General features: G+C 35.1%; 2 protein-coding genes and 1 long non-coding RNA gene across 6 annotated transcripts; 1 reads left to right on the top strand and 2 right to left on the bottom strand.

Annotated features, from left to right (window-relative positions):
• The first annotated feature begins 187 nt into the window (after positions 1-187).
• LOC105281683 (tektin-3) lies at positions 188-8,243 on the top strand. The gene is made up of 11 exons (XM_011343093.3): positions 188-545; positions 1,257-1,462; positions 1,972-2,139; positions 4,902-5,056; positions 5,672-5,923; positions 6,264-6,487; positions 6,674-6,783; positions 6,861-7,000; positions 7,063-7,285; positions 7,506-7,660; positions 7,719-8,243. Exons 4-11 carry the CDS (start codon positions 4,941-4,943, stop codon positions 7,927-7,929), a joined length of 1,431 nt encoding a protein of 476 aa, XP_011341395.1. The 5' UTR covers positions 188-545; positions 1,257-1,462; positions 1,972-2,139; positions 4,902-4,940; the 3' UTR covers positions 7,930-8,243.
• LOC105281680 (glycerol-3-phosphate acyltransferase 1, mitochondrial) lies at positions 7,093-25,291 on the bottom strand. Of its 4 annotated transcripts, none has more exons than XM_026968042.1 (15): positions 25,113-25,291; positions 24,813-25,033; positions 23,211-24,710; positions 14,639-14,757; positions 14,355-14,533; positions 11,712-11,864; positions 11,217-11,611; positions 10,724-11,147; positions 10,472-10,637; positions 10,105-10,289; positions 9,843-10,032; positions 9,543-9,766; positions 9,367-9,477; positions 9,061-9,253; positions 8,609-8,796 (listed from the first exon to the last, which is right to left on the bottom strand). In XM_026968042.1, exons 3-15 carry the CDS (start codon positions 23,270-23,272, stop codon positions 8,609-8,611), a joined length of 2,589 nt encoding a protein of 862 aa, XP_026823843.1. In that variant the 5' UTR covers positions 23,273-24,710; positions 24,813-25,033; positions 25,113-25,291. The 4 variants fall into 4 exon arrangements, with proteins under 4 accessions (XP_011341391.1, XP_011341387.1, XP_026823843.1 ...); XM_026968044.1 differs by having other exon boundaries at positions 23,211-24,535; XM_011343089.3 differs by lacking the exons at positions 8,609-8,796; positions 24,813-25,033; positions 25,113-25,291 and adding an exon at positions 7,093-7,222 and having other exon boundaries at positions 23,211-23,272.
• On the bottom strand, positions 17,815-21,415 carry LOC109611117. The gene is made up of 2 exons (XR_002193452.2): positions 18,571-21,415; positions 17,815-18,308 (listed from the first exon to the last, which is right to left on the bottom strand). It is a non-coding gene; the product is annotated as an uncharacterized LOC109611117 (long non-coding RNA).
• Positions 25,292-25,537: the final 246 nt, after the last annotated feature.

The raw sequence follows: 25,537 nt of genomic DNA, 5'->3' as shown, positions 1-25,537 counted from the left end.
CTTGAGAATTTAATTTTTTTAAATTCGAAAATACATAATTATCCCAGATAGCCAAGCCTGTCGAAAGCAGATTATGCCAAATGTCTGCTATTAATTGTTGTCAACAAAAAGATTGCAAATATGATGCAGAAGTTGATATTATCGATTAAGATCACAAATTGGTACCAGAAACCGTGCAGAGCCTGCTAACAGATGACTCTGACAACAGATTGTGCGCGCGCAGATCCTGTTCGGTTTCTGCCGCGGTTAGTGCAGGTTGGCTATTCCGAAGGGGATAGTCGTCAGGTGTACGACGATTGTCCCGAGTTCTTTTTTCACCTTGTTATTTTGTATTTCGTATTTAACTCACTTTTGCAATTGGCCATATCGAACCTGAAAGGGATCGGGTGCCATTAAACACTAAGAAGAAGAAGAAGAAGAAGGTTTCTGCCGCCTATAATAAGGGTCTGTTAGCAGGCTCTGCTAATAGATCACTATCCTATTGCGGATATGACGGACGCTTTGCTATCACCTTCGCTGTTGCCAATCTGCTTGCATATTGTTGGGTAATTATGTTATATGTTATATTGTATAATGTGCTGTACAATAGATATGTCTATAATATATTTAATATAGTATATAGTATTATATGTCAGAAATGTAAAACTATTCACATCTTCATTTTTCAAATTTTCGATGCAAGAAATGCTTCTGCGAAAGTGGACCTTTCTTGGATTTGTTTATTTCGATTCAAAACTATAAAATCGTGTTTTTTTATTTTGACTATTCCCAATTGTGTAAAATTGTGCTTTTTTATTCTTTATCGATTATTAGTTTATGTCTTTCTGTGTATATTCTATTATGTAACATATTCTGCATAAACAACTTAAAACTTATTTAAATATGCAGTATTAAAATTAAATAATGTAACGTATATGGATATACGTTACTTTAATATTATCTACTTTTATATTTAAAGTTTTTCATAAACATTAGACTAAAATATGTGATATCGTTATATGTACATCTCACTTATAAATATATAAATAGTCGCGATGAAATATATCAAATGCGAGTTTTTTGATATACGTGTATTTCAATCGTGAAATTATAAAATTTTCAATTTCGCTTTATAACATATTTTTGTATTATAAATCACACAACACATAAAGTATTATAATATATATTTTGCTGCCGACTAATTTCTCCTATATAATGGTCTAAGAGAATAATACAGAAGTCTTCCAAACGACACATACCTGTGTTTATGTTTACAGACATTCCTACAGTTCGCAGAAACCAAGGTCTCATTACGTTGGGCAAGCGAAACGTAAGGAGTGTAGGAGAATCTAGATCTGAACAGTGCTTTATATTTGGCCGCATTGAAACGATACCTAAAAGAAGCAAACAATGTATGAATACATGGAGGAGTGTAGACAGCACCTGGCATCACAGTTACAAACTTCTGCAAATTCTGGAAATGGTAATATATATTAAAAATTGTGTATCTAATATACATCCACTGCCACTCGCATATTAGATGCCACTAGCGTATTAGATTTTCCATTCACACAAACTGGATTAATAAGATTAACTGTAATATACATATAATATCACTATAATCATTTCGGAAGTCTTAATAAATAAAACCATTAAGTGCTTTAGAAATACATTTTTTGCGTTCTGGTTTCCTTTTAGTATTTAGCAGTCTTTATCTCACAAATATAAGTAATTGTGTGTTATAATATTATTCACGAACTTATGGACAATGCCACGCTTGTCTAAAAATCCACTTCAATAAACAAGAGAAAAATATATTACCATTCATGTGTTTTAACACGTGTATTGTATGACGAGCAGAAGTGACGTACATGATGTAAGCGACAAGTTTACTGATGGTCACTGATAATGTATAACTATCAAAGTAGCGAATGTGTTACAATAATAAACTATACAGCGTCAATAAAAGAATACTGTAATGTTATTTTGCAGAAGCGAGACCTTCGGATATGCAGGGTATGGACAAGGATATTGTTGAATTCCAGAAAGCGTTAGAAGCAACACATGACGAAGCGATTGCGCAGAAAGAAAACCTTCGTGAAGTGACAACCATTTCGGTCAAACGAATAAGATGGAAGTTATAGTGGTTTATTTAACAAGGTAGAAGACGGTAAAACCAGCTCAACAGAGATAAGCTCCGACAATATTATAAGACTCTCGACAGTCCTTTATATGATGTAAAAGTTCCGAACACAATGTCACCAAAGCAAACATTGCATTGCAACACGATGGAAGTTAAGTGGTTTATTTAAGACGGTAGAAGACGGTAAAACCAGCTCAACACAGACAAGATTCGACAATATAACACTTGCGACTTCTTACTGTAACATGGCTATTATATATAACTCATCTACATTAAAAAACAAAGTAGAGAGAGCTGAGAGTTATTTATTTAAATGTTTAGAATTGTTAGACGGAAAATAAGTGAATCGAGAAGCTATAAAATAGGCTATTTTATAGCTTCTCGATTCACTTATTTTCCGTCTAACAATTCTAAACATTTAAATAAATAACTCTCAGCTCTCTCTACTTTGTTTTTTAATGTAGATGAGTTATATATAATAGCCATGTTACAGTAAGAAGTCGCAAGTGTTATATTGTCGAATCTTGTCTGTGTTGAGCTGGTTTTACCGTCTTCTACCGTCTTAAATAAACCACTTAACTTCCATCGTGTTGCAATGCAATGTTTGCTTTGGTGACATTGTGTTCGGAACTTTTACATCATATAAAGGACTGTGACTGCGATAGCTGGGGTCTAGAAACTCTTATAAAACCTGTGCATAATTTTTTCATGAATCAATGGATAGAGGCAACAACAGATCCGTTAAAAGCAGGTTATCATGCTTGGGGATATACCATAATATATTTTTCGTACTATTTTATAAATTACTTGCACTTCAGTGATGCTAGGAATTATCTCGCTGCTGCACATTGTATCTTAAATGCACACGAAATAAACCCAAATAATTCTGCTTCGGATATGTTCCGGATATTCATTGGGCTAGAGAGCCTCATCACAATGTAGTGTACTTACTATAATCGGCTGCGGTGGTTTACAAACTGTACGCGTATGTTATATGGCAAAGTTTTCAAAGCAGGTAAATCAACGCCTTCTGACGAGTTATCTACAAAATTAATTTTCACGGACTTGGGGGAAAATGTAGAACAATATGTCAGTAAAATTCCTGTTAAGGTGTAAAATGTATATGATGTTAATTTAATTTACGATCATATTATAAAATTGTTTGACATGTTCACGTTACTGCCTGTCTCACCTACAGACAGGCAAAATGACAGATTTAAAGTAAGAGCAACGTATACGACCGCATTAGGCAAGTACTTTACGTACTTTGAGGCAGACAAAGTCGAACAGATGAAATTGCATTAACAGCGAATGAAGAGTTTAATAAATGAGGAGAATTTTCTCAGTTCTATAGAAACAAATCTAGTTGGTTTACTTTCTCTAAAGTGTAATTTTGAACTAATCATTACTTGTGGCGCTCTTCTGGACATGATACTAGAGGATGCCGAAATCAATGAAAAAGAATTTGAGCATATAGAAAAAGAAGTGCATACCTATATGCAAATTAGTTTAGAATATTCTAAAAAGTATTTAGAAGAGTTAGATTTCCTATTTAGCGAAAAACAAGATTAACCATCTTGGAAAGAATTATACGTTCAAATTTTTGAGATATTAAGTAAAGAAGATTAGCAAATGAGCGCGCGTTTCACGCAGTAGACAGAGGTACAGCAACGATCAAGGCACAGCAGCAGTCATATTATTTAACTACGAATATAAATACGAAAATATAAACGAAATATAAACGAGGGGAAAAACAACGCGTTACTGACATATTCTTTTCTAAAATTTTCTAATAGCTTGCTGTCATGGGTAAAACGTTACACTTGCCTTCTTAGCGCGCGAGAACGCGCTATTTGTAGATTTTCTTTATTTACTATATCAAAATTTTACATGTTTATGAAATAATAGAGGATTTTCATGTTAATCAACTATATCTTTATTTAATCAATTTGACTTGTATACTAAAGTTGATACGTTTTATTAAAGACATACACACAAAGCATATTCACTCACTGAGTATATGGTAATCATAATATAGTTTTGATTGATTTAATATTTCTTATAACTTGTTGTTTTAATTCTCTAGTTATAGAAAATGTTTCCTATTTCAATGTTTTTATAACCATATTAGACTGAAAGCTGTGATATCTTCAAATATACGTACACCTTACTTATAAATAGTCGCTATGATATATCAACTGCGAGTTTGAATTAATGACTTTCGAAATATATTTCATTGATGAAATCATTAAACTTTGAGTTTCGGCTTCAGTACTGGCAGTGAATAACGGAACGCAACCCGAGTCGTTCCTTTCTCTCGCGAACCGTCGAAGCGAACACACGTGCCTGCAGATAGTGCAAGCGAACGATATATGTTCCCATGCCTAACGATAACTTCAGAGCAATCGTTTTCAAATTGTCTGCTTCTGTTTTGGACATGTACAGAAATTATTGTAATGAGATATTATTGTAAGCGATCATAGCTAACGTTAAAGTCGAGAAAAGACCAGAAATCGTTATGTATTCCGTAGGTATTTGTACTGTGCGGTAATTTTTTTTTATAAATATGATTCATTAATCACGTTAACGTCACGTTACGTATATAACATTGTAAATTAAGAGTCTACTCTTGTAACTAAAAACAACTTCTATCCAATGTATGAAATTTGCACAAAAAGATTATGTACGAAACGACATAAATTGCTTCGTTGATTTTTACTTTATTAAAATTGCCTAGTTTTTATTATATTGTTTATTGAATCTATATTATGCCATTTAGCAACTCCAACCATGGAGTACAGTCCGTGTTTTACCATGTATGGAACAAATCGCTGATCCTTCGATTCCTACTAAAATTGGAGAATTTTACAAGACCCCGAGACCTCATCCTTGGCGTCCTACAATAGGATATGAACTTGTAGAAGCCACTCCTTTGTAAGTCACTATATTTTCAAATCCGAAGGCATATCACTTTCAACTTTTTTAATTAATGAATTCTATATTATTCTTCATGCAGGAAACGTTAAAAACATTTTATTCTATGTTTAAATCCAATTAGCATGTATATTTATTCCTTTATTATGAAAGTTTACTTACATTCGTTGTTTTATAATTGAAAGGGTAGAATTAAATTTATTTATAAATTACTAATAATAATCAACAAATTATAAGCATGAATTAATAATCACTTTATAATATATGTATTACTGTATTGTAAGTAATTTTTTCAAAATTTTTTTTATACAACGAGAATACCTTTCATTCCAAAATTTGCTTAGTAAATTTTAATAACAATTCATTATTAAGCTAATTATGTAATAAAGAAGTAAATACATATATTAAAGAATTTGCTTAGTACTCAAAATTAATTAAGACTGCTAATTAATAAATAAATATATATATAGTTATTTATTTATTAAATAATTAGGAGTCTTAATAATGAGTTACGAGTACTAAACAAATTTTTGAATGAAAGATATCCTCGTTGTATAAAGAGAATTTTGAAAAACCAATTTTATCTAAGAAATAATTATTTTATAATTATTGTAGACCCGCACTGCCTCTAACGAATTTGTTGGTGGACGCTTGTCGTACACCATGTGGGATGACAACGGCGCCCTTAAAATTCCCGAATTTAATAACGGGTTTCGATCGCAATCCTTCACATGCAGCGCGTGCCGCACTTTACACACGATATACCACATATGACTGGATGCAAAATCAAATTAGATTATACAATGAAGCGAATGACAACAGAAAATATTCTGAAACATTACGCACGGACGCTGTACGCTTAATGAAGTAAAAGAACCTTTGAAGATGCATTTAACTCTAGTGTTAGTTTATCTTAAAATAAAATTAATTTTTCAAAACCAAGGAATAAAATACATCAGAATAATTTATTGTCATTTCAAAAAATTATTAATAATTTCTTATATTCTATATAATATCAAAATAGAATTTGTCTTCAATTGTACTTGTATAAAAAATAATATTCAATTTAATAATAGCACGGTGTTACAAAGTTGAGTTATAATTCACTTTCCAATTATTCATCGACGTTACATACGGGACAAACATATATCTCAGGAACTATGTTTGTCTCGTATGAGTGACATCATCGTTATCATTTTTCTGTCAGGGAAACCGATGAAAAAGTACAAGAGGGACAATTAGAGAGTGGACGAAAACTTGGGGAAAAAATAACATTCTGGCGGAACGAAGTGGCATTGGAGTTGGAAAAATTGATCACGGAGAGTAATAAAATGCAGGAGTGTCGTCGCGGCTTACAAACAGCGATTCAAAATTTTGAGGGACAGCTACATATCGCACAAGAATGTCTTTACCATCGGGAGTCGAGAAAAGGTTTCCTTCCAATATTGCAATACAAAGAATTGCAAGCAGTGTGTTGAATTGAAAATCTGCGTCAAAAATAAGAAAATAAGAAAATTCTTGAGAACTGAATTCTTGTAAAACTATTTTGTAAATAATATACAGTATACAGTATAAAAAATTCTTTTTAAGAGATTTATATAAAACAAATGTTATCAGGTATTGATCTAGTACACGATGAAGTCGAATATGCTCTGCTGAAGGAAATTGAGACGATAAAGAATTGTCAAAAGAAATTAGAACAATTTATAGATAAATGCGTCGCTCAGGTACGCCGTATACTTGTTTGAACTGGACATAATGCACGGTATTGGCTTCGAGGAATTTCCTTTACGCTAATTTTCAGTTAACAAACAACAGGGCGATACAACACCAGCTGCAGGTGAATATACAGGACAAAGAAACGGCGTTAGGAGTATGCCACCAGTTGAACAACTTCAGCCGAGGTCTGCAATGTTATGCTGGCGTAGAGAAATATTATTGCAGGTGATTATAAAATTCTTCGTCTTAGCTGATCTCAACAAATGGATCTGGTCGTTCATTCGTAGCGTGATTGGGGCTGAATCTTGGGTGGAAGCATCTAATGCAGCAATAAGGAAGTCACAGGCGGAACGGGCGAAATCATGCCGATTGCGAGACGACGTTGGTAGTGCCGTGAAAACGGTAGGCTGCGAGGTGTTGGAAATTTGGGATGACACCACTAAGGCGCTGGAAAGGCGAGTTGTCGAGATGTTAGACGCGAAGGGAAAATTACAAATACATTTACGTAAGGTAAGGAAAAAATCGATACGAGGTAGCAACGAAATAGCAACTGATTCTTCATCGGATTCTTCAGTGGATCTTCATCAATATTTTATGTAATATCTAAAATAAACTGTTTGAGAGATAATCTCTTTTAATGCAATCTTTTAGGCTTCGTCTCGGCGTTCGTCTTGTTTAGAGTTTCATGCATCTTTCATTAAGTTCGATATCATTCATCTGGGTATTTCAGATTCAACAAGAAATCTTTGGCATCGAAAAGAGCATGGAACCGATACGGAAGACTATTGCCGGCAAAAGCTCAGCGTTGAAAGTTGCACGTACACGGCTGGAGGCCAGAACGCATCGACCGGAGGCTGAATCGTGCAACGATCACGCCCAACTCAGGTTCGCTGTAATTCGTTTATCAATTATTGACGCAGTAGTAACACTCGCTTTCTCGTAGGATGAGCGAAGAAGTGAAGGATATAAACAAAATAGCACGTGACACGAGTATGAAATTGCAACGATTCGAGGCACAGCATCAGCAACTTTTGCACACGCGGTCTAATCTAGAAAGTGATTTGAAGTCGAAGATAGACGCGCTCTTCATCGATAGAGAAAAGTGCATGGGACTCAGGAGAAGCTACCCAATCTCGTCGAATGTGAAATTCTGAAGCGTTACATTACACGTACGCACGTATAATCTTGCAAATTTTATATAGCGAAATATAAAAAATATCTACGGAAGTGCTAAAGAAGCTAGAGAAATGACGAATGGCAAAGCGTGAAACTTAATAGACTCGAAAATCATTGAGAGAGATACATGTATATACAAGACCGTCTTTATTAACAGAGTATCTATATAAATCATGTAACGTTTTTTTATATAATACGTCTTATCTATTTGTTCTTTGTCCGAAATATATATTTCTGTAAAAATATATATATATATATATATTTAATTAAAATATATATTTCTGTAAAAATATATATATTCTTATGATTCAATATCATTTAACCCTGCGTCTGTACATTGTTTTTTTTTCACTATGTGAAGCGTTAAGTATTTCGTTGTGAATGTAAATCAGTCGTGATTTTTCAAGGCATTCGCAACTGACATACTGTAACGTGCTATATATAGTTTCTTTAGCTCTTTTCCGTTCAATATTAAAAAAATACTATGTACAACTTATATAAAAAAACCGTGTTTGGCCGACGGTGTTCGTCTGTCGCGAGAAACGTTTGCCAAACTCACGGGCGGACGTGTATCAGTGAGAATTCTATAAAAGATACAAAAAATAGCGAAGGTTCGAAGGTGACTCTTCGATCGGAACAGGGGATATCGTCACGTTTTTAATCAACACTTCTCGTCCATTTGAAAGCTGCTACGGTGTCGTAGATGGATTTCGTTGCCACTTCTGTATCGTAATCTTCCTTCAAGTGAAACATTTTAACGTTGTCTTGCATGTGGCATTCCAAGACGTTCCACTTTTCAAAGAGCTTGAAGGAATTCTTTATCGGATCGACGCATAAACTTTCTCCTATTGCAAAAAAAGTCATAAAATTTTTTATTTTAATGGAACGAAATATCTGAATTTCCGCACTGAATAAACAAAATTCCAATAAAATGTATTATTTTACGCTGCAAGCAACACAAGTACGAAAATTTCTAACAAAAATATGTGATATTTATATTTACATAGTAATTTTATTAAATAATTTTTTTTATTAAATATTTCGTATGATTGAACAATTATATCCAATAATTCCAACTAGAATTTTGCTGAATTTTCCGCATAACTTACCGTAACTATTTATGCCACAGTCCAAATTGCTTTTGATCTCGCTCAACACTTCCTGAGTTAAATCTCGCTCGCAGAGCGAGCGGCCGATTAATGTTTTCAAACTGGAGGCACTGGTGGTGTACGTATCGATCAATGGTCGTAATATCGTGTGCAAAAATTCCATGCGACTGGACTGTTCCGGTTCTAGGTTCAGCTAGAAATAATTTAAATACGTATGAATTAGGTATGAGAAATTCTTAATACAAACTGTGATTGCACATTATTATTACTATTATTATTAGTAATATTTAAAGAAGACAAGTTTACTTTGTACTCGATCTTTCGGATCTGCCGCTGTCTCGAATACTCCTCATCCGAACTATCGTCGAAATTAGCTGCGTACCTCCTACTCCACAGCTCTTCTTGGAGATAAGCGTCCTACGAAAGTATTTTTCTTATTATGATGAGAGACGTTCGATTATCTGTCGAACTGTACTACGTACCTCTTTCTGAGTGAAAATGTTCGTGTGCGACAGGTTCTGTATCGTTTGGAGAATCACGTCTTTCAATTCCTGGCACGGTTTGCAGAAAATAAATTCATACCTCAGAATGTCGCAGAGCTTGAGTGCTTTCTCGAGCAGACTCTGCTGGAACACTGTGATATCGTTCTCGGCGATCGCGACTGGATCATTAATCTGGGAGTGCAATTCAGCATATAAAGCGGTCACTGAAAAAAAACATAATAAGTGCGCCGTACAAAATCAAACAGCGTTACGATCGCGTCCGGGTGTCTTTAGTCTTACCCACTACGCTGTCCAGGACATAGTACAGCAGCATGGTGTTGCTGTAATACGAGAGCTCGATCACGTTCGGCAGAATTGATACGGGACGGATCGCCGTGACAAAGGTCGACTTGTAAGATTGGCTTCCATAGACGCCTTCGGTGATTTCTTGTTGCTGCTGCGTTACCAAACCTGGACCCAAGATATTCAACTGCAAATTTGACAAATCATGAGTTTTCTCCTCTTTCACACAGCAGTTGTTCGATCGACGTAATCTACTAACTGCGTGTTTAACGATATCGATGTTCTCTCCGCAAAACGCTACATTCTTGTTGCTAAATTCCATCTCTTCCCGTATCGACTCGAATGCCTCGACTAATTTGTCCAGCGTGCAGCCGTCCCTGAACCTATTTAATAGCAAAAATGCAACAACATTGGTCGACATGATTGGCGTGGATTTGGATGCATCTGAAAGCAATTAAATAATAAAATTAAATTAATAAAAGACTCTTTTGTGATTAGAAGATGTGTAATGCATTAAATATTTTGCTGATTATCTTATAATTTTAATTCCGAGAGATCAATTCACAACTCCAACGATATATTACATTTGTAAAAAACATATTATATATTTTATTATTTTGACTTACCATACACGATGTGTCGAGCGATGTCCTCCACCAGTTGACGCTGCTCTTCCACTATAACGTCTGTGCCGTAAAGAGACGAATTCGACATGGTGTATTTTAATGGTTTATCTATCGACGGTCTCGGAGTCAATTTATTTTGCTGGGCTTGGAAGCTTTTCACCATTTCCTGTCAAGAATTGCATCCCCATGTTAACAGCTCTTATCATTCATATCGACGTGATAACATTCTGTATGTACAATGAATTGCCTTACCCTGAGAGAAAACGGTTGACAGAAATCGACCTTGACGATACCATAATGGCCCATTACTGTCGACCACAAGCCCTTAATCGCCGACGCAAAAGTCTCCATTTTCTTCGACTGTCCCAATTGTTCTCTGACGAAATTCCCGTCGACCAGACGATCGTAGTTCGCGACTACCGGTACCAACAGTGCGTCCTCGATGGTGCCGTCCACGTACGCGTCAACGATGACGCTCAGAATCCCGCTCTTTGGCATGCAGGGCTTGCCAGTTCTCGTGCGGCCTCCCTCCACGAAGAATTCTATGTTATGTCCAGCACGAAGATTTTCCATGATGTACGTCTGAAGGATCGAGCGGTAGAGAAGATCCTTGCGGCCTGCCACCGGGTCGATACGACGTTTGATGAAGAACGCACCCATGTGTCTCAAAAGCCATCTACCAATCGTGCGTCGAAAAAATCTCAGATATAATTTGTTGACTCTCTATGCCATCAAGAAAGCTTACCCGAAAAATGGAATTTTTAAATTGTCCCCTGCTGCAATTAACGGATTCCTCATGTTATTCATAACTAGACAGAAGCTGATCATTATATAGTCCAGATGACTACGATGTAGGGGCACCAGCACGAACGGTAAACCGGAATCGTGTGCCTTTTTCAGCAATTCTATCTGAGACGGTACTACGACAGCGGATTGTATAAAACAAGGCAGCAGTTTATATATGAGCCACGAGATTATCTTGAGAAGAGTGTCACTGCATCTGCTCTCCATTTCCAGCAGTATCTTCTTGGCCCTGGCTTTCGCCTTTGCAAATGCCTTTTCTTCGCTGCAACCTTCATTGTCAGCTGTCTCCCGAGCAGTCAATTTGATAGCGTCCTTTAATCTCTCATCGTTCAGAATCTACATGTAGAATTATTTTAACAAAAATTATTAATTTAATCTGAAGTAAACTCGGTGATATTTACTACATTTACTGAAATCGGTATTTATCGGTATTTACCGTCTGCGTGACTATCGGATAATCAAATCTCTTGGCGTTTAACACATACGATGCGTGTTTGAACGCTCTTGAAAGAAACGTGGAACCTGTTTTCACCATTAATACATTCAAGCCGCTTGGCTGTTGCTTGACCACACTATTTACCAGCGAATCCTGAAATAAAAATCGAAAGATGGAAAACGTCTTTTTGTTGAAATTATACAATGTAGAATGCATGTATACGCTAAGTATATACAATATATAATATAATAAAATATATCAAATTTACAAAATATTATATTAGCAGTCATAAAGCTAACGTTTACTTCTTAGAAATATATTGATGTATGTAAGATTGAAATGAATGTGTTTGTAATCTTAATCTTTTAAAGTAAATGTAACGCGCGACTATACCTTTCTCTTTCCGTGATAAAACATTTTGAGATGTTCTGTACAAAACATCACAAAATTTATTTTCTTTTATTTTAATTAAATTTATTATGTTCTTAAACAAACTCACATTTTGAGGATATCCTCGAATTATTACAATGCGCCACCATCGTGATAAAAATCCACGTGGTTCCTCGCACATTTCTCTCATCATTGGAATATTAAATACATTATTGTCAATATGTTCAATTGCACTTCTATCATCACATTGCTGTTACGTGATGACAATTAATTTTGTGATAAGTTCTTTTGCAATAAATTTGCAGACGCATCTCTCTCATTTCAAATATAATTTCTAAAATACAATTTACATCAATTATTTAGTGACAGAACTTTAATAAATTATCTATAAATAATTATAACAAATGTTACTAAAAATTCAAAATCGTCTGAAATATTTTGTAAAAAACCCCGCAACTATTAAATGTAACTTGAAATGTGTTGCAGAAAAATTTATCTTTTTCCTTTTTATCGTTTTGTCAATTCTACTCTCTAGGATTCAAGTTTTCGTGATTGAGAATGAAATTTTCTGTACAGATCATTACGTGCGTGCATGCGTGCTACTTGTCCCTATCTGAAAACGACGAAATGATGAAAAATGACCGATGAGTTATAAATTAAACGCATGTCAGACAATGGTCTCTAATTAGGTAATGAGGACATAACAGCTGCGTTCCTGCGCATAGCACGCACTGCAGAGCACAGCCGATTCACGGCTAATCGTACGATCAGATGATGCCACACAGATGACACACAGACGCACGCGCGTTTCGTGCAAATGAAATGACAAAACGTCGTTCGAGGATAATTCTTCTCGGAGTAGTTCTCGAATCTTTTAAAGACGGTCAATCTTTAAGTGGCTTATTTCCGCCGTCGTCGTTTGCCGTGTCTCTCCACACCTGCACCTGGTCTCTAGTCGAAAATAGATCGCGACAGATCACGCGTAGCTGTAACAGCGATTGGTGCGCCTTTGTAAAAGCTCCACTGATAAGTTTCTCGCGTAATCAATGATTAAATTATTATTTTGAATATCGTGTACGGAGAACGTAGCAACCAAGTGATGAGAAAGATACGCGAGACCACTCGCGAAGTTCACGACTCCACTAAGAGACTAAGTGTAGGCATCCAGTAGAACGATCTCGGTTAGATATATTTTTAGTGTACGGCGCCGTGTCGTTCATGGCATCCAACAGAAACCTTTTCCGCGATTTAAACATTGACCAAATCTTTCTGTTCGCCTCGATTGTAGTTGCGACAATATGACTATTCTCAAATTTTCAAATAGAAATTTAGTAAACTGGAAATTTCCATGGATATATATAATAAAAATTCTTGCTATTATCTTGGATTCTTCGTAAACAGCATCGAGTTATCAAAACGGAAAGTCCAGAGTAGACAAAATAATATAACAGATATGAATATTGAATATCAGATAAGCCAGATAAGCATAATATCAGATATATTAGATAGAGAACGATAAATTTAGAATAAAATAAAATAAAAAAAATTTTAAATAAAGAGGAAAATAAATTTAGTTAATAAAAAAGGTATGTAGAAGGAGCAAGATGTTGAACGTATGTTAAGCACAGAGTGTTTAGCATACGTTTTAATATGTATACTATATTATACTTGTAGTATGATACATTCATCCTATTCACACTATTCCCTATTCAATATCACAAAAATATGAAGTCTCTTTTTAGCTATACAAAATATAAGAATTGTAGCAGTAAAAGGATTAGCATTGTTGTCGTAAAAGACAAAACGCGCATTCAGTAGACTGAATTAGAAGCATTGATTGATACATAACTATGACATGTCAGCAACTTGGTTTAAACTGTAATCGACTCGATTGTAGCTCGATGGTGGATCTTTAACCACCTTTACCATGCGTGCATGTCAATCTTATCTGTCGGCGAACAATACGCGAACGATCGAGAACGGTAATCAAAGTCAGAGCAGCGAGGTCGCCGGTATTTAACGATAAGTTCGGTAGGTTAAGCCGGTTAAGCGGCGACTGCGTCGCTCCAATTCAGCGGTCCAATGTACGCCCACGCTCGTAAAATCGTGCAACACGCTAAATTGATGTTGGACACGCGAGAGAAACTGCCGAAGATGATTGACGAGTCGGTCGGATTTCTTGCCACGGTTCGCCACGAACCTGGCAAGAAGCTGTAGGTAGAAGAAGTTTAGAAGACTTTAAGCAGAACTCACTCTGGAAGTCGGTGTACAGGTGCTGCAGCAATGGCGCAAGAACGAGGTTTTCTGTTGAAAGGAAGGCGCCAGCGGCTCGGTTTCCTTGATCTTGAACAGCGAGCTCTCGCGTGTCTTACGTATTTGTTCCCTGTCCTGGATCTTTTTTCGTTGAAGATGCTGCCCGGCTCGCCGGAGACCTGTAATTACAAACATGTCATCAGGTTTTTGTCAAATGTACTTCAGTTTCAGTTGATCTTATGTAAAAGTATTTTAAAACAAAAAAAGAAGAAAATTGCCGTTACCGTCCAGTGAAAATCGTGTGGTCGTTGGTTCTGCATTTCGTATCACCTGCGTCCTGGATTCCCATTTGGCGTATACTTCCTGCAGACGCGTAGATAATACGTCCACCATATTATTAGGCCTGCAATCAATATAATCGAACAGAAATTAGACAAACATTTAATTAGCAGTTAAATGAAAGAGTAAAAACTTAGAATTATGGAAATAAAAAATAAAACCTCGTGTTGGATCTAAATGAAGAATTAACTAAGTCTTAATTAAATAAGAGTTTTTTATTATTATTTTATGATTATTTTTAGTGATGCTATACATAATATTATGTTGATATATTGATATGTTAATATCAAAAAAGAGGAATTTTGTGTCATAAAGTTATGCGTTTCTTTGTGGAATGAGTAATTGGAACCTCTATTATCTAGATATTTTTTAATTAAATGTTCAATTAGCTAAACAGTATTATCTAAAAAATAAAAATATGTTTAGCCGTACGATTAAAAAATAATTTAACGTCAAAGTGAGTAATGTTACTACAAAATTATCGAAAGAAATTACAGGAAGCTATAAAAGGGATAAAAAAGTGCATGGAAAAGAAGAAGAAAATGTTCCTTAAAATAACATTCAGTCATTCTCTGAAGCACTCGCTATTTCAGAAATAAATGGTCGTCTTGGATGATGCGAGATACAGAAGAAAAGCAGCTTCACTGAAATAGCTGTGTTGAAAAACAAGTGAATTGACAGATTAGGACTGAAGAAATAAAATGGTAAATAATTGTAAATAATTATAATCTTTGTTATTGTCACAGAAAGCGTTGTATAATAAATACACTTTTCTGATTTTAAAACATAATCGTTCATTTATTTTGTAATTATCTAAATATATTTTATCCTTTAACTTTAACTGGTTTGGACATGCAAATTTTACTATATTTGTTTAGAGTTTAATTTTATAACCGTTATTATTAGCGTTACAAATTGTCAAACGACATTATAAATTATTTTAATAGATATTAAATTTGCAGCATAACTTCTTTTTTCAATTACTTCTCTAGTAAATCTAGAATTGCACACGATAATGATCGCTACCGACGATCGTTGTTAAATGCATCACACGGCCCGCAAAATCAGGAAAGCGGAAAAGCTGTCGCACAACAAGCGCTATTGTAAAAGCAAACTGTCAAAGCATGCCTATTACTGCTTCATCTTTTATTGGAGATGAAACACATTACAGTAATGTGCCTCTCGTCTGCTCATTTTCTCTTTTATTAGATAGTCGAGCCGAAGCAAAAACGGAACACTATATTTGTCCCTTAATATCACAACATCAATAGTCTTCCAGTTGTGAACAAATAAAGGATTTAAAAAATTTTGAAGAAGACATTCCAAAGTTGACAATGTGTTTTAGGACACTAACATTTCAAATAATCATCGATCATCGATAGTCTTAGAATTTAGAATTCTGCCTTCTTTCGAATCTTATAAAAATCATTATTAAAAATAAATATACTTAAAAAATGCATCCTTTCAAAGTTAGAGGATGTCATAATTAATTGTATCGTTTCCTTATTACGAAATGCAACTACAAGTTGTAAAATGACACAATTGCAATGTAAATCTATTTAACGGTTCATAAGAATCATTTGTAAATAGTTTAAAAGATTAATTTCTAGGTGGCAAATAAATGGTCAAAGGAAATCAAAAGAGAATCACGTCATGCGCTTTTATCAAGCTTTCTCATTACGAAATCTATATATAAATGAGCAATAAATCTTTATCACTCGATATAGTTCAACTACTTCCTGCGTAAACTGCGGTTTTTAACACAGTAGAGCGATTAGTCTTTATAAACATTAATCTTTCGAGTGATAGATTGCTTTTTAATTGGTATACATGGCAATTGCACGCATCGCAATAATCAGAAATAAACAGAATCAATACAATTTTTCTACGTACAATGCATGATTTGATTCGTATGCATTGTAAGCCCAGCAAGCTACAAGCGCAATCGCCACGAAGACTGTACTTCATGGTGACGGTTCAGAGGCGATTGCCAAGAGTTACCGTTGATTAAGCTCATATGATCTCGTATGATACAATGGCGTAGTATCTCTACGATTACACAAACGAAATACAAACTCAACAGAGGAAAAATACGGCAAGTATCCAGGGAATTACAAGCAATTACAACATATCTAAAAAAGCACAAGCAAAAGAAGCAAGAGAACATTTTCATTATCTTTCTTGCAGTGTTGCATATTATTAACTTGGTTGCATAGTATATCTTTAATGCTAAAAAAACATGTCTTACGTCAACAGTCGGTTTTAGATCGTCATAAATAAATGGAAATTATTCTTTTGCGTCGTCGAGACTAAAACTCAAAAAAAGCCAAATTATACGGTGATTTTATTAGATTTGATAGATCTGTACTTTATATTAATAAAACTTTCTATTAGATTATGTCATAAAAGAAGCATGTGCTCATTAAAAAAAATTAAAAAATAATATTCGGATATTTGTCTTTAATAGAAAATTTGATAATGCGCAGTGATAGCGATTATCGAGGTAAAAAAGCCGAGATGGAAAGGAAGAGACTTTTGCAATGCGTGTCGGAATACTCCGTGACGGAAGCGTGATAACGTTGACATGCGAATGTAATATAATAATAATTATTGACTCAGAACGGGCGACCTTTAGAATTAATCGTACAATGTTATTTGTGGCTAATATGACATGACTTCTCATAGCGTTGAAATATACGAAGAGGAGACGATTCTGTACAAAGCGTACCGATAATCAGGATATATATAATACATAAGGCATTCTGAGACACGCGTGGTAGTCGTGAATTTGCAAGTGTTAAGATAAAAGGACGCTGTAACGTGAATGACAGTATTCTGGCGTGATGCATGATGAAATACGGAATTTTCGTGGCGTGTTCGTAATCCATTGGTAATTGCGAAACGGCAGGTCAACGTAACGGCACCTCAACTCAATGGACAATTTGCATTCAATGAAAAGAAGTTTATGTTCCATATAAATCACTTTTAATTCTACAGCGATTACAAATTGCAAGTTTATATAACGAGTTTTTGTAACGAGATGTTTTTTTTATATTTAGCATCAAGAAATCTTAGAAATAATATTTCTCTAGAACAAGATGGAAATATTGCGTTTTTTTCCTTTTTCGTTTTTTTATATTTTTTCCCCTTGCAATAGTCTTCTAAACTAGTTTTGCATACTCTGCCAAGTTACATATATTACGTAGGTTACATATATTTATCATCACAAAAGCAGTTGATTTAAAAACGAAGGAGAACCTTTATATAAAAAAAATGATGAAAACTGATTAGATGCATATGGAATTCGCAATCGCATAATGTACGAATGAAATATCACATATTGGTATACTTAAAGCGGGATTGAATATTACTTGATGTGAGAAAAAGTATTTATTATCTTGAATTCGATGTAAACACTATTGCGTAAAATCTAAGCTCTGATTTATGCATGTCTGCACACATAGACGCGCGTGTTTATGGTGTCACATTTAGAATTGCCTCCGCAAAAGCTATCTGGTTTCGTGTGCGGCTCTCTTCCGCACCGCGAACTAGAGATTGCCATTTTATAGAGACGGTATCGATGCCCTCATTCATTTTGCAATCCTTCTATCCGAACTATGATAGTTAAAAAAACATAGATAACAAATAGTGTGAAGATGTCACGAGTACGAATGAAAATTTCTCAACTGAAACTAGAGTCAAAATTGTAATTTAAGCAAGACTAATATTCCAAAATTAATTATAATTATATTATAATTAATTATAATATTCAAGTTAATTGAATGGCTCGATTCAACGAGATTTGGGAAACTTTAGTCTTCTTGACAAATCATTTTCGAAACAAAGAGTAATTTCAGAAGATACAGAAAACGCATACCTATAAGGCATTGAAGAGGCAGATCCCTGTTATCGTTTGCGGTACCGAAACATTGAAACAAAGATGACAGTTATGTAGTAATGGTGTTGCTCTCCGGATGGCTGATAACGAATGACGTGCCTCGATGATACATTCGAGAACTTCTTGTTTACAATCATTAAGAACAAGAGAAGGAAGAGAAGCAAGAGTTTGAATCCAGCTGACAATAATTGCCAAAGTCCACGCTGATAAGCTTATCGCGTATGCAGCGCGAGCAAGGAAAATTTAATTGCGAAACGAAGAACGGAGGAAACGAAGAGCGGAAGAGAACAAGCGCGCTGTCGATCTTCGCGCATAACTCAAGAAAAACAGAGGCCGTCATCGGAATCTGAAATGGAACATTAACGGCTCTTGAACGCCGGATGAGAAGATAAAAGCGCACGAGCGAGGGGACGCAGAATTCACATCCCCTTTTATGCTGCATCCTTTGAAGATTTTGCCAAGTCATCTCAGCTGAACTGATAATTTATAATCTTTGCTCTATAGTTGTACGTAATTACAAAGTTTATTCCGCGAATTAGCTGCAGCTATAACTGTAAAACTTATCATGCCAATTATATTTCTGTAATTCTCTGAAACAAACAGCGACGACAGTAACATGATAGAATCCTAGTATTAATAAATATTAATAACTTAATTTGGCAAACATTAATATTTTATTTCTATAATTGTGAAGACAAATATTTAACATTATCTTATACACGAGTCAATGACACACTTATTTATAACATATTTATCATAAAATCTATTATAACAAAGATACAAATCTAAAAAATTATTTTCTTTAAAGAAATTTAAAAAATTTAAATTATATTTCGAATATATTATTTATATATAAGTAATAATCCTCATTCCTATGCACTTGATCCATCGATATGGAAGCTTCTTTGAAAAATTCTCAATTGACAAGCGATTTATCGATTATCATTTCCTTCAGTTTTTAGTTCGTTCGACTATAGAAATGTGAGCATAATATTAAAGCATATTCTAGTACCTGAAAATACGTAATGCTTTTTTATTATAATATCAGCATACTTATTTCTGATAAATATGCGCACGAAATATGTTACAGAATATTTTATTTATATTCATTAAATCTTGTATGTGATTTTAAATAAGACACGTTAGATGAACGACATAAATATTTATTAATACATTTACGTTGACGCATTCATTATTAACTTTTGGCTCAATGCAAAATGCGTTTTTTGCATTGAAATACAAAGTACAACGTTCTTATTATATCTTGCTTGTATAATATAGCATAAAAGAGTTATTGTCATTAAAGCATAAGAATATTAGCGTCACCTTCTTTACAATTCTAATCTTATCTTTTGAAATCATTTTCCATTTCATCATTAATAAAAGCTTTCATGATTTGCATTTAAGACAAACATGTGTTCTGACATGTATTTTTAACAAGAAAGATATAATAAGAACGTACTTTGTATTTCGCAAAACGCATTTTGAATTTAGCAAAACGTTAATAATGAATGCGTCAACGTAAATGTATTAATAAATATTTATGTCGTTCATCTAACGTGTCTTATTTAAAATCACATACAAGATTTAATGAATATAAATAAAATATTCTGTAACATATTTCGTGCGCATATTTATCAGAAATAAGTATGCTGATATTATAATAAAAAAGCATTACGTATTTTCAGGTACTAGAATAACTTAAATAATTTTTGTTCAGCTGTTTATGTAGCATACATTTTCAACGGGATATACAGGGGCATTTCGTAGCAAACCAATTAAAGAAACATGTTGGCAAAAAGACATCGTGTAAAGTACATTTTTATTTTAAAACCGGGACGAACCATAAGTCATGTTCTTCATTGTACGCTGTTGTTTTCCTAATTCGCTCGACATAGATCTATGAGTTTATTTTAGCGATAGCAGATCGGGTTATCGACGTGAAAGTTCGTCGACTAACAAAACACACGTTATAATTCAATGGCCTATCGAACTTTCAATGCTCAATTGAGGACGTAATCGTAATGGAAACTGCCGATTATTCGTAATAAATAGCCAGGCCTTGGCATATTCTGCATCACTAGCAACATTTAGAACATTATTGCTACCGCAATTAGATAAACGAAAACTGATGCTTTCTGCGTAAATTTGTGTTACATCAAAATGTATACAAAGCACAGTTCCTTTTATTATATCATAGAGCACTAAAATTGTAGCGTTTTTTAAATTCAAATGTTTTTTAAATTCAAATATTTGAAACATCTATTATATAAAATGTTTTTTTATGAAGTCTTTTATGCAACGAGACATCTTTCTCGCAAATGGACACTAATGAAAAATCTACTTAAAATTTTTATTACGAAATAAATAGATAAAAGAAAATGGAACTGTTTCTGCACAATTTTCTATGATGCATAATTGAGATTTCAATTATTATTTATATAAATATAATATTGTATAAATATAATTATATTTATATCATATCTTAATTATCTGAATTATATATAAAAATCCGGATATTTGGGGACTTGAATCTAATATCGAACAATTAATCCAATTAATTCGGATATCTTATCAATGGACAAACGTAATGTGTGGCTATTATATGCGGCGCATCGCCATGGGAAACGAAAATTATCGTCGCCCTTGCACGTATCAGCATAGGAATCATGCTCGACAAGATGTAGCGCGCGAACAATGAAGAGCAAGGTCGCGGCAAAAAATCGCGCGCACGTTGCCCTTTTAGCTATATTAATATAGCGCGTATTTCGATACAATACGTGAACGGAATACGCAATGAGGAATGATAAAGATCGGAGCTGTGTGTTTTCGTGGGGCTATCAAATTTTCTTCACAACAAACAGCACCACTGGCCAAGTGAGGCTTCCGAATTGCCTCTCACGCCTGGCCTTCGGCAATGAGCACGCGAGTGCATATGTACTCGTAGATGATCGAGTTGCCTCATCAGATTTCCGTGCACTCGATGCAAGAATGATTAGGTTGACTCTATTCAACGATCATTTATCCTAAAAACCGACTGTCAGATGAATTATTAACGCCGGAGTTGTTAACTCGGAGTTTAATGACGACACTCGAGAAACTACAGAATGATGTAAAATAAAAAAAGATTTAAAAATTGCATTTACGATTGTACAATAATTAAAATAACATTGAAATAAAAGTATATCGTTTATATTTGTGTTACGTTGTTTTATATTCATTTATTCATGTCTTTTACCACAATACGTCTGTTTACGGAATACTAAGATTGTTTTTTTTTATGTATAATAATGCTGTATTTTAACACGACACAAGAAAGCATATTTAAGTGTAATTTTAATAATTACGTGTAATTTTTAATATAAATACCGCAAATACTAAAAATAAAAAAGCAAGGAATGCTTATCTAATAATCTATATATTCATAATTAGGAGATATCATAAACGGGATATGAACACACTCCAAACATAGCTCTCAATATTTTAGCGAAGAGATAACACGCTATCCTATTTTAGGTCTAGTCGTTAAAAATATATACGTTGGATCAATCAAGTACGGACTTATGATGACACTCTTATCAATAATAGTAAAGACTGAGTACGTCGTCACTGAATGATAATGGGATAAATATTTGGATCTCTCAAAAACCTTGCTACCAACCTAAACCTTTGATAGATAAATAAATAGAGAACAGATTGAGGATAACAGCAAATTATAATAAATCGATCGAGACTACTCTCCACTGAAGGAAACTTGTTACGTGTAACAAGCAAAGAGGAAAATAACTGACACATGAATATACGCGATATTTTTGAGGCTAACAGAAAATGGAATTTAAACTGGAACAAGTAATTGCTTCAATATTGAGGAATCAATAATTATTACACAAATAATGCCAATCTGGCAATAAAAATGAGAAAGACTCGACAGATCAAATCGCAGAGAAGAAAAGAATAATTATGATGTTATAAACGCAAATTTATTTTGTTGTTCTCATTCAAGAGCGTAGAACGGAAAACATTCGCAAGTGAAATTTCATTATTTTTGAAAATTACACAATTCTTTAAGATTAATTCAATTAGTTAATGCCGCCAGAATAAATGAACAATGAAAACACTCTCTTAAATCGACCCGGCTGGCTAGTTTTGGCTTTTATTGATAATCAGTTACACAACGTTTCGACCATCATTTGTGGTCCTTATCAAGTGTGTCCAAAAATATCGAAAATAGCCAGTCGGGTCGATTTAAGAGAGTGTTTTCATTATTACAAGTCGAGATTTTAGCGCTATTCGACTTGAGCTCTACATATAACATCTGATACTGAACTCGTGATAATATCCTGCGTGCGAAATAAAGCCATAGTCAAACGATTAACACCGAACATCTGGCATAAATGCAAATATGAAGAAAGAGTTGTAATAATTTTAAAATTAAAAAATTGTATTACAACGAAAGTGATCAGTAATTTTATAAAATTGCATCATTCTACGAATAACGCGAATCTATACGGAGTGCATACGATACAAATAATTCTACGGATCTATTGGAAATCTTGCAGAACCATCAGATCAATCACTTTCACCGTAACACGCGAATCGTATTTCGACGTTCGCGTTACCTAAGGTTGAAGAGGTAGCAGAGTACCCCGCAGAAGAGGAAAATCTCCACGAGACCGTCCATCCTCGCTGTCGGCCTTCTCTTCACGCAGCTCGACTGGAAAAACTGGCTTTCGAACGAAACAAGGATTCGAGTGTTCAGTGCACTGTGCGTCAGTCAATAGAATCAAGCGCTGCTCGTTGTCATGATCGCACGCGCCGGTCAATGCATCAGCAGCGTCGCGGAGTTATCGTCGCGGGTGAACGGGACAATGTGCGAGCAGCGGATCGCGGATGGACGCCATCGATTGCGCGCATTCACGAGATCCATGGATCAGCAAGTGCCTCGCGATCAGTCAGAGAGAGAGAGAGAGAAAGCGAACAGGAGAGGGAGACAGAAAGAAAAACAGGAAGAGCAAGGATCGAAAAACGAGCGCAAATTCCCGACACAAACGCAGATCTGCAACGCGATCGTGCGGCGGCCAAGCTCGGACGATCCGGCGTTGTCGACTATCGCCGACTTTCTACCGCGACGCGTTAAGTAATCACCGCCGCAGCAGCAGCCGCCGCCGCCGCCGTCGTGGTCGTGGTCGTCGTCGTCGTCGCGGACGGTTCACTGACTCACTGACTACCATGTGCAATGACGGTGCAGTACGAGTGCATGCGTGCATTCGTTTTCAAGGTACACCCAAGGGGAGCGGAGGGTGTTGCGTGACCTTCTGGCTCGCGCAAATCGAGGGGCCGTAACGACGGGAGGTGTTACCGGTCACGGAGGATCTGTCGGACGATCGTCCGTCAATCAAACTGTCTAATTGACGACTTCCAGTTACTCCAGTTACTCTCGTCTTTCAGAAAATCATATCATTGCGACTCGGCATCGAATTGTTGAAAAAGGCACTTTACTTGGGAAACCTTGGATAGGTGATATTGAAACGCGCGAATGCATAATCGATTTGCGTGCCTACTGTGTTCCAAATTGTATGAAAATGGAATTGAGAAGATCAGATCTATTTGCATTCCTTAACGCTTGTATTATAGAAGAAAATATTTGCAACAATTCCAGATTTCATTTAAAAACAAACTTATATAAATTTCTACAATATTTTCGATTCTCTTTCGACAAATATCCTCATATTTGACCTATATGTGAAGACAGTTGTCCAGCTCTGAAATATTTACTCCAACGAAAATGGTGGCGATCTGATGCACGGCGGCCGGTTGTCGTGCCGCGCGAGCATGAATTAATCCTATTGAAAGCTATTAGGCGTTTTATAACGGTTCTTATTGTGAGTCAATTTGCAAGTGTGCATTAAAATCTTCGCAGACCGACCGTCCAGGAAGATTCGGGCTATGGACAAACATTTGTTTTATTTATATGTTTCCTTCTTAGTATTCATTTGAGAGTCTCGCACTCGTGCAGGAACAAAGAGTAAAAAATAAAATCAAGTGAAAAAGTAACCCTTTGTAATACTCCATTCTCACTAGCTAACTATTAAGACTCATATATGCAAACTTGCAAAATTCTGCAAATTAACATATTGGAAACATTACTTTTATTCCAATAATCGATTTCAATACTTTTCTGGCGATAGAAAATATTTTTAAAGAAACGTTTATTTGCGTACCGGAGTGACATGACGATGTTGACATATCCATATCGTGATCGTGTTCATATTTACCGCGCTGGTTTCAAGTCTACATTTCCAGACCGGTGAAAAAACTCTACTCGGAGTACTTTTTTCCATAATATTGTAATCGCTGTTAATATGTAATTCATGTTATCGTGCGAAGTGAGGCACGACATAAACATCTACTGCTTCATAAAATTCATAAGATGTATATGCATCTGTGTGGAGTAAAAAGCTATACAAAACATAACCTTATAGATACCGTGATCATCAAATCACGGTCAAATGGCAGCTTACCTTTTCAAATGCTCCGCCGAATGCTAATATCTTATTCGTAATTTGATTCTTGCGGATTATCTCGAACAAATTTATATATTATTTCTTCACAAATTACACTAAACTCCAGTTCGCGTGAAAGGCACGTGTACATACCAAACACATGTGTATTCAAAGTATTAATATAAAAAATATACAATTGACACAGTGTGTATTGATATGAATCGGGCTGTTTGTGCCTGCCAAACCGCGCATGCGCGTAAAGTAAGGAGATCGCTCAGTAAATCAGAACAAAGCAGCCAAGGTTGTTTTGTTCTGATTGGTCAAATTGCAATCACCAATTGGCAATCTCCAATCTCCAATGTGTAATCTGATACGGTCCCTAGGACTACCTAGTTATAAGAATGGATTATGAATATACCCTAGAAGTCTCTAGCTGGAAATAC

This window comes from Ooceraea biroi, chromosome 2, assembly GCF_003672135.1.
Source record: "Ooceraea biroi isolate clonal line C1 chromosome 2, Obir_v5.4, whole genome shotgun sequence".
NCBI lineage: Eukaryota > Metazoa > Arthropoda > Insecta > Hymenoptera > Formicidae > Ooceraea > Ooceraea biroi.
Note: the sequence above shows the minus strand (reverse complement) of the source record. Positions and strands in the feature narration are given on the sequence as shown.